The sequence below is a fragment of the Vanessa cardui genome, chromosome 23 (genome assembly GCF_905220365.1).
Source record: "Vanessa cardui chromosome 23, ilVanCard2.1, whole genome shotgun sequence".
Classification (NCBI taxonomy): domain Eukaryota; kingdom Metazoa; phylum Arthropoda; class Insecta; order Lepidoptera; family Nymphalidae; genus Vanessa; species Vanessa cardui.
Window position 1 is genome coordinate 3110784 of NC_061145.1, and position 14156 is coordinate 3124939.

A 14156-nucleotide genomic window follows, 5' to 3' on the forward strand; every position below is an offset into this window, starting at 1 on the left:
ATAATCGTAAAGATCTCGATTGTAAGACGATTTTCAATACTTCACGAGTACGATTACGTTCTTACAAAATAGCACTGTAGATATAGTAACTAAGTTCAAATTTAAAACTAGAACCTTATATATCGTTATTTCTTTTATTATTTATTTATATAATCCATGTCTTTAAACAATCACTAATACATTATTCTTATTTACCATAGGCAATGACAAGTATATCTTATCCATTATCCCGGTAATAAAAATTGTATTGTTCCTGTAAAGTACGTAATTTCAACATACGACCTATTGCATTAACTCTTGTGATATTATTCAACGTAATACATGATGGCATTGAATATTGAATTCATAATTAAACATCAATTAATTCAATACTTGAAATTACAAATGTAATGGACGAATTTACATAGGTTACAAAGTATTCGCTTATAGTAAAGTAAAAAAAATATGAGAATATCTATGGTATGTGACGTGTAATATCACGTGATCAAAGATTGACAAGTCGGAAATAACGTTGCAATTTTTTTTAACGATTATTAAATTTTACTTCGCATATGGTTTTAGCAGATTACTATTCAAAATTTTAGTCAATCACGAAATCTCTTTGATAATTTTGTTTTTTGATAAGAATTCAATAACAACTAAGGAAAGATGAAAATCATAGCGAATGCAGATTGTCTATACAGCCCCTTCTGCAGACATGAATGTCACGTACAATCATTCGGGAAATTTGTAACACAAATATCAATTAAATCATTTATTATCTTTCCTTGAACACAAAAGTGTGTAACTTCGTGTGTAATCAATAACTCAGTATAGATTTTTAAACGAAGCCAAAAGGGAAACAGTTTACCTAACAACAGAACACAATCAATATTAATCCTAATGAGAATAATTAAACAAATTCGTGTTGCATTTGACTGAGATAGTAGCTTGCGTCATATATAAACAGCAAACAATCTCGTGCCATCGCACTTGCACACTATCCATCTTTTTGCACTGTTTTATTTTTCTGTTGGATAAATATACGGGAATATAAATCCATATTAATTTGCATATTTAATGGAAATACACATTGTGTTGTATTTTAATTTATTTATTTACTCGTATAACCTCATTTAGCGATGCTGAATCAAGTTCCAATTAATCTCATTACATACTTAATCAATATAAATAAAGTAAAATTCATTTGACGTAATTTTAATAATGAATTGATTTTAATATAAACGTAACAAGTTGGTTATGATTACAAAAATTAAAAACATTGTTCGTTCAAAAATAAAAAATGTTTTTGCCAACCATACCAATAAAGGTACTTTTCTGCACTTTATATGGAGTAAAACTACTTGACGGTTACGAGCATATGTCGATATTATAAAACGGTTTGGATTTTTTGTCTTAGTGTCTTTGAGCAGACAAGCCATTTACCATTTGCTGTATATTTATATTTTATACTTATGTGTATGGCAACATCGATTACTAAGAAGTTGAGATGGGAGTTTAGAAACAAGTGACCATAAGATAATTATAAGGATTCAGTTGAAAGTAATTTAGAAAAAAATAAAATCTTAAAATGATACGGATCCAGATTGGTTGGCAACGCAACGACGACGTTTGTTCAACTGAAAAGATAATGTGTCCAATCCCCATACGAGCATCGTTCAAACTTTTAGGAATCGGTACTTAAAAAAATATTACACATCCAAAAATCTCAAAAATTTGGCGCTAAATATTTTAGCAATAAATAATACCGCGTATGAATTAAAAACATTCTATTTACAACGGTTGTATGCACTAGTTAAACACAAGTTCCTTGTAATTAGACAGTAAGTAATAGTTTGAGACTCTGCAATTGGTTGATGTCCTGACGACGGTGGTCCGGTCTGCGCGCTCGAAGTTTGCCTTCACGATTTCGTAATAACGACCATCGCTGGAAAAAAAAATTACATCCATCTGTTTCGTAATAATAACTTTACATAGCAGTGATAGCCCTATAATGCGTTATTTTTCTAAGCCACCCCTTTGAAATATATTATAAATTGACATTATAAGAAAAGAAAAAAAATTGATCCCGCTGAGTTTCTTTCGCCAGTTCTTCTCAGGTCTGAGGTATGATATTCCGAACCGGTGGTACATTTGCGACTATCAATAAGAAAGTGTAAACACTTCTATTTTGAATAAAGGTTTTTGACTTTTGAAAAAAAGGATTGGGTATAATACAGGTCATACTAAATTATTAAATAAATCTTATTATTAATTAAAAGAGTAATTTAGTACCAAAATGTAGTGACGCTAAAAGTAGGATCAATAATGCCGTACATAAATAAATGTCTCTGAAATAGGATCAGCATTTAAACTCACCTCAGAACAAGGCATTTTAGCTTCAGACACTTCACACGAAGGATATCGATGGCTTTTTGACTCTTGTCGCTGAATCTGAGGTTTTCTGGGTCCCATCTCAGCTCGAGACGCTCCAAGTTAGGGCAGCTGTTTGCGATGCCGTCCATTAACTGGAATTTGTTATTTTTAGATCATCACGTTGATGCACACATCAACTAAATCAAGCTCTGCGACCATATTCTATATTAATCTTTCGTTACCTCAGACTCAGAAATATGTCTGGTGTAAAGTCAAATACTATGAACATTGCTTAGAATTTTAAAACTTTCGTTGGATTAGTGAGATAAGTCTAATATGTTTTAATAAAGGTATTTGTGTGTACCACTCATTATTCGCTTGACGAATTATTCAAACGAATTTGTTTTATGATATTACACTGGGAAAAAATGTCTCGGACAATTATGTAGTATGGAATCAACTCTCCTTGGGAATATCATTGTTAGTTTCCTGATACCATACACAAAGTACTAACGATACTAATAAACTGGTTTTACACGAAAATATCCTTATTTGAAGATTTGTATTAAATTGGCTCTATTAATATTTTACAATTACCAAAATCAGAAAGACAAAATATTTATGCAAACTGTGAAGAAAATCTCACCCAATTATTGCAAGTAATATAGTTCATACAAACCGACCTGATCAACGTGAATGTTGACCCCGAGGCGCTCCTGCGTGCCCATGATGAGTATCCTGGAAGCAAGCGCGTACCGTTAGCGTGGTGGTGGTATCGTTCCGAAGGTGTGCTGTGCGAGGCAGTGTGGGTATTGTTAGTGTCTGAAGGCAGGGTGTTGTCAAGCGCAGTGCGGGCGTACTTGGCGTTGGTGAGCAGCTGCAGCACGCTCTGCCACAGCTGGTCGGTGATGTGCGGCATGCCGCTGAGCACGAGCCCCCACAGCTGGCCGCCGTGGCGCGACAGGAAGCGGTGCAGCGCCTCGTCCGACAGGTTGTCCGACGCGTCCACGTCCAGCGCCACCAGGTTCCTGGGGAACGGAGCGACTTGGCGCATAAGTCCTTTCATCAATGTCGGTAAAGTCGTTGAGTCGTTTAGGAGTGAAAAAGAAACAGACTTGCTTACTTTCCCATTTGTAATAATATAAGTATGTATCTAAATAGTAATCAACATTGGTCAATTACAATCGAGGAGTTATCCAAAATAAATCAAATTTCATCAGGTCATTATTTTTCCCAAGGTTGATGGAGTATTGATGATGTTTGGAATGGTAAATATTCCTTACGCCATTTTCTATGGGTAACTAAACTAAACTTTGCCGTTTCGTAAATTCAAATCGTTTATAAAAAATACATTGGTAAAAAAGGCATATTATTCGATACAAGATTTTGTTGATGATAAAAAGGCGTGGAATTAATACCTGTTGACTTCCAGGCAGGATATGTTAATTTTAATAATTGTATTAACTAACATGACTTTGTATTTTTTAAATGTTGAAAAAGAGTAACTACTGAGTTTCTTGCCGGTTCTTCTCGGTAGAATCGGTGGTAGCTTTACTTATTTGTTAAATGACGATTCAAAAAGCCCACTTGAATAAAGTTTATTTTGATTTTGATAATGCCGACCACTTACCATCAGGTGACCCATATGCTCGGTCGCAAATAAATACCATAAAAAATGGACTCCTAGATCTTATAGATATCATACATACATAGTTGAAGAGTCTTAACAAGATCACTAACCTCGCCGTGCCGGCTTCCTGCCAAGCCTTCAGCACGGTGTCGTTGAAGCCATTGATCTGGCCAGCGCTCAGAAACCTCAAATTCGGGATCCTCGTGAGCATGTCGATGAGGCACTCCGTTGACAGGTCCGTCGCTGTCACGTCCAACTCCTGGATGGATGACTTCTCCCATTCAACCTGCATGACGTGCTCTGAATGTAGACCTGGAAAATTTTAAGTTCCGGATTAATGTAATTTTTTTTCATTAGTTTTCTATGTTGTCTTGGGTGTGGGTTATTGTGATACCGTCGTTACTTCTGACACAAGTGCTTTAGCTACTTACATTGGTATCAGATTAATGTATGTGATATTGTTCAATATTTAATTATTTGTTTAATTTGTTTATTCATTTGTTTCACAAAATAATTACAATTTAACGCTACTATTAGAAGATTTATTTATCAGGAAACTTACATATTAAAATGGTAACAAGAATGTTATTCTTAAAATGTAATGAAAATTTAAATGTTTATTTTCGATTTAAATGCCTTTTTATTCTCTTTTTCTCTTTTATTCTCGGAAAATTTGCACGTTTCCTTCACTAGAAGTCAGGGTGGTAGTCACGACGATAACTGTAATACTCACTCCATCTTTTCGCTTGAATTTGCAAGAAATTGCATATCGCGCTACGTATCCGAAAAATAACTCAAGAAATGTAAACAAATATTATTTTGCAGGAGTATTACGATTTTATTATTTAACGATTATTTTATAATAATCGTTTAATTAAGTTATTTTTTTTATCGACTTTTTTATAAAAGAATCCAACACTAGAATATAATTCACAATATAAATGCAAAATTACTGAAATACTTTGTCTTATTAATTTCTGATCATTTGATCAAATTACAATATTGTATACATTTTAGTAATTTTATATACTAATTAAAAATTAAATTCCGCAAAATTGTATTAAACACTATAATACAATTAATAACAAAGGAAAAAAAAATATTTTTTAACATTTATAGATATAAGAACTCGCATAAACTTACATAAACTCTTTAAAAAAAAAAAAAAAACTTTTTGGTTGAATATACATTAAAATTTAAAACTTAGGCTAATCATACAATTAGTTATGAAACTATGTATTTGAAAATGATTGTAATTACACACGAAAAATCACCGATAAATTAGCACATCATGCGTATAAAGCACAATTGAGTATCTGACAAAAATTTTAACAAATAAAATAATATTATTTTTAATTTAACTTACTACATCCGTTCATTAGCAAACACGTAAGTCTTCTAGACCGTTGGAATAGCGTCTTCATAGTAGAGCCAGTTACTTTGTTGCAATAATTTACAGCGAGACATTCCAACTGAAAATAAACGTTTTACAGTTATTATTGAATATTATGCCTAATAGTTCGGACACGTTGAAATTAGTACTGACAGCAATCAATATAATTTTTATATCCAAAACAGGGCAAAATTTAAGAATTTATTTCTTATAAATGCGAAAGTAACTCTGTCTGTCTGACGCTCTTTCACGACCAAACCTCTGAATCGAATTTGATGCAAGTTGGTATGAAGCAAACTTGAACTCCAAGAATTGACATAGGCTACCTTGCCTGCATGACATATGTGACATATAGTGTAAGACATATGTGAAAAAGCAATTGCATGAACCCACCTGTATACAGTTCGAACTGAAAGCGTCAATATGCGAGTCATCCACGAAGTTGATGCCATACAAATTAATCACGCGCAGGTTAGGCGTGGCGGATTTCAGTTTATGTACATTGATCACTTCGTAAATTTCTTCCTCTTCCTCTTCTACCTTCTCGTATGTTCCTGTAATCGTTTATTTAATATAAAAGTAAGAGTCCGTTAATTCTGTAATGGAGCTTGGAACTTATCACACATCAGTTTTCCTTAAGTAGTTTTTATTTACCGCCAGGAAAAAGATAATATATAAACATAAATTAAGCACATAATAACTCTGAATCTTGTCAGGGAATAGAACCAGCTCACGCTAATAATGAAAAAGATATAATCTAATAGATAATCCGATTCTGAATAAAGAAACAAAAACAAACCTCTTAAACTTCTTATATGCAAAACTATCGTCAGGTTTCAGGTAGGAAATCAAGATGAAGTTAGATAATGAAATAAGTTACTAACCTATAAGATGTAAGATTTCTAATCCATTAATAAAATTGTAAATCTTCCTCATGAATCCTTCCATAAAGATGACCTCGGACAAGCAGATGCAAAGGTAACGAAGTTTTGTTGGAAAAGCCTGCATCTCGGAGAAGTCGTGAAGTTGCATCGCTATAAAATAATGATAACAGTTTCAATGTGGACGTCAATGAAAATAGTTTCAATTCAATAAATTAATAAGAGGAGAATTAGGAGTGGTTATTACTGGCGTAGTAATTACCGTGCCAAGATTTGATCTTATCTCGACATTTCAAAAATAAATAATCATAATCATGCCGTCGCTTCATTACCAACCCTTTACAGAACATATATGAACTGGGTTAATTAGACTTAGTGTTTCTGTTACCTGTACTAAAATCAAGTAGCATGTGCGTCAAATTTGGACATTTCGCTGCGAGCTCGTGGAGAACTGTATGTGTAATTAGTTCTATAGGTAGCTCAATATACCGAAGTGATGGACCGAATCTTATAGATATCAAAGCTAACAGGGATTCCAACGAACCTGGAAAATAAACATATATTAATGTGATATAGGTAACATAAGAGTATACGAAAAGATTTTATATTGAAAGACAACTATTCAAAGATTCATATTTATTTTCATCATCAATCATCATTGATAGCCTAAAAATTCATCCACTGCTGCGCTAGAGCCTCCGGTCCCTATGAGAAGGATTGGAGCATATTCCACGAGGCTGCTCCAATGTGGCAGAATTTTATTGAAATTACTCACAATGTTTTCCGTCGCCGCCGAGTACGAGATGAATCGGCTCTCAATTTTGGACAAATGAAAAATCTTCGAAGGCGTACGCAGAACAATTAACCAATGACGATTCAAAAGTACTTGTAAAAGCCTACTTGAATAAAGTTTATTATGATTTAATTTGACTGTTTCATCACAATCAGATGAATTCTTACAGAACGCAACGTGTACAAACATTCATTTTTATTTTTAAAAAGATTTCTAAGATTAGTAACGCCATCTGTTAAGGGCTTTAAGTTGAAATGCGCCGTGTTAATAATAGATGGCGCTATTGCCCTATTCCGGAAATTTTAATGAGTAATACATTGTATTATCAACGAGTAATTCTTTATTGATATAAAATATTGGAGATAAATGTACCAACCCACATGTAATCCTGATATCTCAGGTCTCAGGCTGACGTGAGTCCACAGTTTTGTATCGTACGCAACCATACGCCATCGCTTGCACACTGTTGCCATACGACATATTTCTCGATGAGATAAATATGAAAATATATTGAGCAATACCTTATCCGGTAGCTTTTCTATAGTCTGAAATAAGTAATGGTAATTGGGTCATGAGTATCTTCAATCGATCAAAAAATTTCTTAGTGGTAGGGCAAGCCCGTCTGGGTAGGTAGCACCCACTCATCAGTTCTACCGCCAAATAACAGTACTCAGTATTGTTGTGTTCCGCTTTGAAGGATGAGCCAGTGTAACTACAGGCACAAGGGACATAACATCTTAGTTCCCAAGGTTGGTGGCGCATTAACGATGTATGGAATAGTTAATATTTCTTACAGCGTCATTGTCTATGGGTGATGTTAACCACTTACCACCATGTGGCCTATATGCTCGTCCGCCAACCTATACCATAAAAAAATCTCAAAATATTCTTTTTTTAAATACGTTTCGTAATCAATTTATTGTTCCCATTTTTGTAAGACAAGATAACTTTATTTATTGTTACGACTAAAACAAATAATGACAAATTCACAGAATGTAGTATTTATACTAGCAAGCAAGTAATTAGCAAGTATCAAAAACATTGATATCTAAACTAATTTCATGCTATAATGAAAAACGTCATAACTACCATTATCTATAATGGAGCTATGGATGTCTATTTTATAAAAATAATTTGTTTGACAGTACAATAATATCACAAATATTTCGATTATTAATAATTGCGTTTCATTACTTTTATTATTAAAAACCGTTCAAATATTATGTTATCAATATTTATGAAGTATCTTTGATTGCTTGATAAACACGATTCTACATTACCGTATTAGCGAAAGGGCTTCTGATTTGACCTCCTTCTGTTAAATAAACTTGACTAGCTTCTAAAGCCAGTTGCCCCCAAACATCAGTCGGTATATCCATATTAAAAAACTAATTCAATCACGGATAAAACACTAAAACTGTGTGTAAAATGGTAAAATTTACTACTTTCACAGTGATAATAGTTTTACTTCATGCGCGAAAAGTTCACGCGAGCTAAGAATATGAAACGCTGTGGTTAATTTTGGAATCATCTGGGTGGCGATGGCGTTAGTATGGTACGGACAGCATACCCAGAGTTCTGTCGATTTTATACTTTATTATTTTTTTATTCATTCATTTCACGGTTAAATAACACATTAATTAACGTTAAATTTTAAATATTTACTTCGTACAACCATGGAATGTAATTTATCAACTGTGATTTAGAGTTCCAAATGTCTTATAACATCCGACATTTTAGTTAGCGGGAAATTTCAAATTGCTTTCAAATGCTCGATGTAAATACTGTTTATTGAACTAAGGTTCGAAATACAAAGAATTTCTAGGAATAATAATGCAATCATCGAACGTAAACATAATAATTTTAGTTAAATAGAAATAGAAATTGTGAACTGTAAGTTGTTTCTCATAGATCTCATGTTTGTAGACGCTTGGGCTCATATATTCAGTCTACTCTCCGTATCATGAAGTTAATGTCTTACTAATTACACAATTAATACGAATGATTATTATAACAGAGCCTTCAGATATAAACCCTGCCCAACGTAGACTTGTCTAATATACCTAGTACGAGAATTTGATACAACTTGATTTTGATGTCAAAATTTAAACAAAGAAATTTTTATTTTAAGTTAAGAAATATATAAAATTTTGTGACTTATATCCAAATCTAACTACATAGTTCGGTTTGGTAAATATTTAATTGGAATAATAACTAAGACAGTATAAATAGCTTCGACATGTGTCTGACATTATCTATAAGTAGGTATACCCTGATTACTAACTTTACTATGCTTGGCTAACATTTTACTACAAATGTCAAGGAAAATAGTAATTAAAAAGTATGCTAACATCACACATATTATTTGTATGGTTTTGTTTTTAAATGAAAATAACTTTCTATATCTAATCTGAACCTAAAAGTAATATGGCCAAATTACCAGATGGCCAGTACTACGCGCATCCTGTCCAATGACACTGCAAGGTAGTTTTTTTTTGTAATCAGTAGGCGGATGTGCAAATGGGCCACCTGATGGTAAGTGGTCACTACCACTGTAATTTAATATTAACTAGTCCTTACATCACACCAATACCACAATTTATATCCGTTGTGCCTGCTTACACCCTTCAAACATTACATACTAAATATTGCTGTTTGATGGTTAAATATTTGTTAAGTGGTTGGTATCAAACGGGCTTTCATAAAGACCCACTACCAAAAAAAGGCCCGTAGTAACGGAAGTCAAATTGAACATTTTTTTTTCTTTTAGAGTAATCATAGCTTTTTTAATTGTAAATAAGGCTTATCGATATAACTTAGATTTCTAAACGAAAAATAAAAATACTATAATCACCCTAAATGTATTCTTAACGTTACGATATGTCTTTGAAAACAATTATAAATTTTATCAGCAGTTGCAACGCTTCCAATAACTAATAATCAATTTAATCGAAAACAATTCATCAAACTGATTTGGTACATCAAAGAATCAAAGGCGTCTTAATACATACACAATAAATAACACTTAAGAATTATCTGTAACGTATGCTCCAATTCAGTGATATTTAAGAACCAATCGAATCGAAAGACCATTTGAAATAATTTGTTTAAGCGATTTAAAACTAATTTGTAAGCAACGACACGTTATTAAGATCGAAAGTGGTGTAAGAGTATTGTTGGTATTTACGTTTGCCAGTAATTTGTCCCATCTGCGATCTTGAACCGGCATAAATTGGCACGCAAAAAGGTATTTCCTGGATATATGACTCATCGGCAGACTGAATGGTATTTTTTAAAAAGTGAATTTTCAATATAGTTATTTAAAAATCGCAGAATAAGTATTACAGATTAAAACAACGGAAAACTGTTTCGAATGGGATATGTCTCTAGCTGTAACTGATTTCACCTGAGATATAACATACAAGTACTTTAATATATTTTGTTATAATCAATTAATGTTAAAATTTTATTTAATGATAGATTTAAGTGTGTATTTATCTCTAGTATAATTAAATAACTTTAATAACTCTCTGGTATATTATTTTCTATTATCTATACTAATATTATAAATACGAAAGACTCTGTCTGTCGTTTTACGATCAATTTACATCGAATTTTATGAATGTTGTTATTATGCAAGCTTGATCTCCATGGAAGGACATCGGCTACTTATGCTGAAGCATACAAAATCCCTAAAACGCGAGCGATACCACAAGCGACAACTAGTTGTATATAAATCATGCCACAAATTTTCTTAGAGTAATTATAAATATCGTACTAATAGCTTCCGACGTTGAGCAGCTCATCAAAGCACTTGTTGATTGATAGTTAAGGCGCTGCATAGCCAATAATGAACTTTTGTCAACTTCAAATCGTTTAATTAGATACGGATCGAGATGTTGGACATAATTCATTTATTACTGTCAACTATCTCAGCAGGTGTGGGACAACTGTTTGCTCTGCTCGAGTAAATTATAATGAGTGGTTTAATTTTGCCTATGAAGTTTTGGGTGTTTTATTTAAAATTGTGGTAAAAATGTCAAAATTGCTCTTTTTTTCATTATACATTATAAAAATAATGCCATAAAAGAATCAGTACCCTATAAGAAAAAATAAATAAACAAAATCTGCAAAAAGGCCCCATCAGATAGACATCCAGAATTCATGAAAGAAAACTCAAAGTACGATCTAACGTAGGGATTCGTTATCACTACCGTTAGCACGTTTTTTTCCCCGAGACGTATGGAATAGCATTTATGGTACCTAATGTCTCTCCACTCCCTAATATTTTCACCAACCTCAGAGTCTTTTCCGCACAAGTCCTTCGACCTTACGCATTATGTCAAGATAAAACAAGCAATTTCTGACAAGTCACAAATATTCAATATTTTCCATGTTTTACCTTTTGATAGTCTTTATCAATATTTGGGTTTTATTGGTACGCTAGAGGAATCTTTCACGAGTGATCTTCCCTGTCCTACTTATACACAGTTAACGTCGGTAACAATATAGGAACCCTTTTTAGTTCCCTCCCGAAGTGCTTTGACGCAGCATAAAACAGTGGCGTACATCAAAATTGGTGAATACACATTCTAAGCTGAAGAGTCATTTACCGACAGCGCAAGACATTTCCCATTCTAATAAAAGATGAACGAAATTGCTTGAATAAAGCACTGAGTTCTTTATCTAGTATGTTTGACAGAACAGCTACCAATAGTTTTGGTTCAATACTTAAGATACAATGAGATCGGATTTATTTATGAAAATTTGGACGAAGCTTTTTATTTTGAACATTTTGAGTTTGCCGATAAACATCATTTTTATCAACTCAATATTAAACCATGTTAATCGTTTCCTTTCATAAATATGAATTTGCGAGGTTGGAGACTCGTTGACATTACAAGAGATAGATAAATTAATACTTTCCTACAGATGCAATGACGATAAGATAACTAAATTTCTTAAATAAATAAAAAATGACAGATAATCACACCACACATATTTTAGTAAAACATGGTATTCCGACAGCCAATACCGACGGGCTTCTCAATGAAACAAGTCTCTAACTCTAAGAAGTCTAGAGGCTATAATTACAGTAATGTAACTAAGCAATTTTATGTTTTGATTGACTTTCTATACTATCTATACTAATATCAAAAATATGAAATAACTCTGTCTGTCTGTCGTTCTTTCATTACTATACGAATAAACCGAATTTGATGAAATTTGGTATGAAGCAAATTTTAAGTCCAAGGAGGGACATAAGCTACTTTTTTGCCCAACATATGACTACCAAAGCACTAAAACACGAGCGAAGCCGCGGGCGTCTACCAATGTTTACATAAAATTTCGTCTATGACGCGATTTAAAAGTAAAAATGTCGTGTTTTATGCGAATTCTTGAGTATGTCACTTTAAAATTCCATCTAAAAAATTATGAAAATATCGTTTCATCATAACCGTGGGCCGTTTTTAATTTAGATGTCGTGGTTACGCACATCTGTTTTACATCCTGATGTCATATTTCTCCTAATAATCTGTATAATGTTGACACCTAAACATCACATTCCTAACAGAAAACATTCCAACGTAATAGGAAAGAACATGACTTGTCCGAAAAAAAAAAAGAAAAATAAGGACAAATAATTCAGTACACGTGGAAAATATGAGCAGTTGTTACGGTCAAACCAAAGGCTGTACGAGGACAATAATATTTTGGTAGTTACTCGATTATTATTTTTAACTATAAAACCATACGCGAAGTACCTTACTATGACAGATTTTGGGTATTTTTTTTTAAATTTTGGGCGTAATCTTAATGTTTTTCCGTTGAACTAGTATTTGAATAATTAAACCATTTAGCAATCTGCGTTAGAGATATACGAAGTTTTGGGATTCAGTAAACTGTTCGCCTGATCCATTTAAGATATTGTCAAAATATTTACACTTACATATTTATGTACGTTTAATAAATATTTTTTGACTTTACGAAGGATTTTAGCAACAGATTTGCAAGTTTAGTTATATTTGAATTAAAACACTTTTATTTCTCTAGCACAATACATAATTAATATCCTAACAATACATAACAATAATAAAATTAAGACAGTCATAGACAATATTAAGGTTTACAAACACTTGACCCATATAAAATATTTAAAAAAAAAGTACCATTAAACAATGACTTTGATTGTATCGATATAGATAAAATTAGGTATATATTATACTACTGATGTCAGTGAAAGAAATTCCTTAAAGGCTTAATAAACCCCTAATAACTTGCTTTTCAAATTAGAGATTAAAATGATAATAAAGAATATTATAATTAATTAGTCATATCTATATTTATAATCAGATGCCATTGTTACGTTTTTAGTCTATGTTTTTACTATCAAAGAATTAAAAAAAAAACTTACCATAATTTCTTTCCTTCTAAAACTACTATGCATGTCATCTCGTGATATAGCAGCCGCTGCAGTATCCACATTTAAAATGCCCCACGAATCCATATTTGTTTTTATTTGCCAACAACCCAAAAGGGGGTAACAATTAACACCACAAAAATTGTTTGGCTCGATGCACAAATTTTTAACGCGTTCTCAATACCTCATACAGGAACGTCACTTTGGCGCGAAACTTTGCAAAGTTAAACACGCAGAACTTACGACGCGTACCTTGTACGAGCTGGTTTAATATGTTGCTAGTGCGATACGCCGTCCGTTCGTTATGTATAATGTATTTATATGTAGTCAGATATCTAAATTGGCAAGCCAAAATAAGTACGGCATTTCGCTTCAACTGGGCGCTCAGACGCAGCTGCCAAGAAGAATCGTATTGCATTTGGTGTCACGGTAACATTCAGTCAAATTTATTTGCATTTCCTGCGCTCATTGTACAAATATAAAAAATATGCATTTTTTATGACTAATAAAATTAAGTTTTTCGTTATAAATTCTTCTAAAAGTTCCTTTGAATACCTAGCAGTTTCATATTAAGAAAAAAGAACATGTACGCCTACCTATGCCTAATCATAATATAAACCAAGATTAATGAAAAGAAATTTTTAAATAATTATAATCATAATATCTTGGTTGCACAAATGAAA

At 32.6% G+C, this 14156-nt stretch overlaps 1 protein-coding gene across 2 annotated transcripts; it reads right to left on the minus strand.

The window, feature by feature from the left end:
- Positions 1–1598: 1598 nt before the first annotated feature.
- On the minus strand, positions 1599–13942 carry LOC124539912 (F-box/LRR-repeat protein 2). Of its 2 annotated transcripts, none has more exons than XM_047117283.1 (11): positions 8333–8598; positions 7429–7597; positions 6648–6803; positions 6263–6412; positions 5772–5932; positions 5352–5457; positions 4096–4297; positions 3216–3383; positions 3039–3093; positions 2359–2507; positions 1599–1927 (listed from the first exon to the last, which is right to left on the minus strand). In XM_047117283.1, exons 1-11 carry the CDS (start codon positions 8429–8431, stop codon positions 1792–1794), a joined length of 1551 nt encoding a protein of 516 aa, XP_046973239.1. In that variant the 5' UTR covers positions 8432–8598; the 3' UTR covers positions 1599–1791. The 2 variants fall into 2 exon arrangements, with proteins under 2 accessions (XP_046973239.1, XP_046973240.1); XM_047117284.1 differs by lacking the exon at positions 8333–8598 and adding an exon at positions 13468–13942 and having other exon boundaries at positions 1600–1927.
- Between the last annotated feature and the right edge of the window lie 214 nt (positions 13943–14156).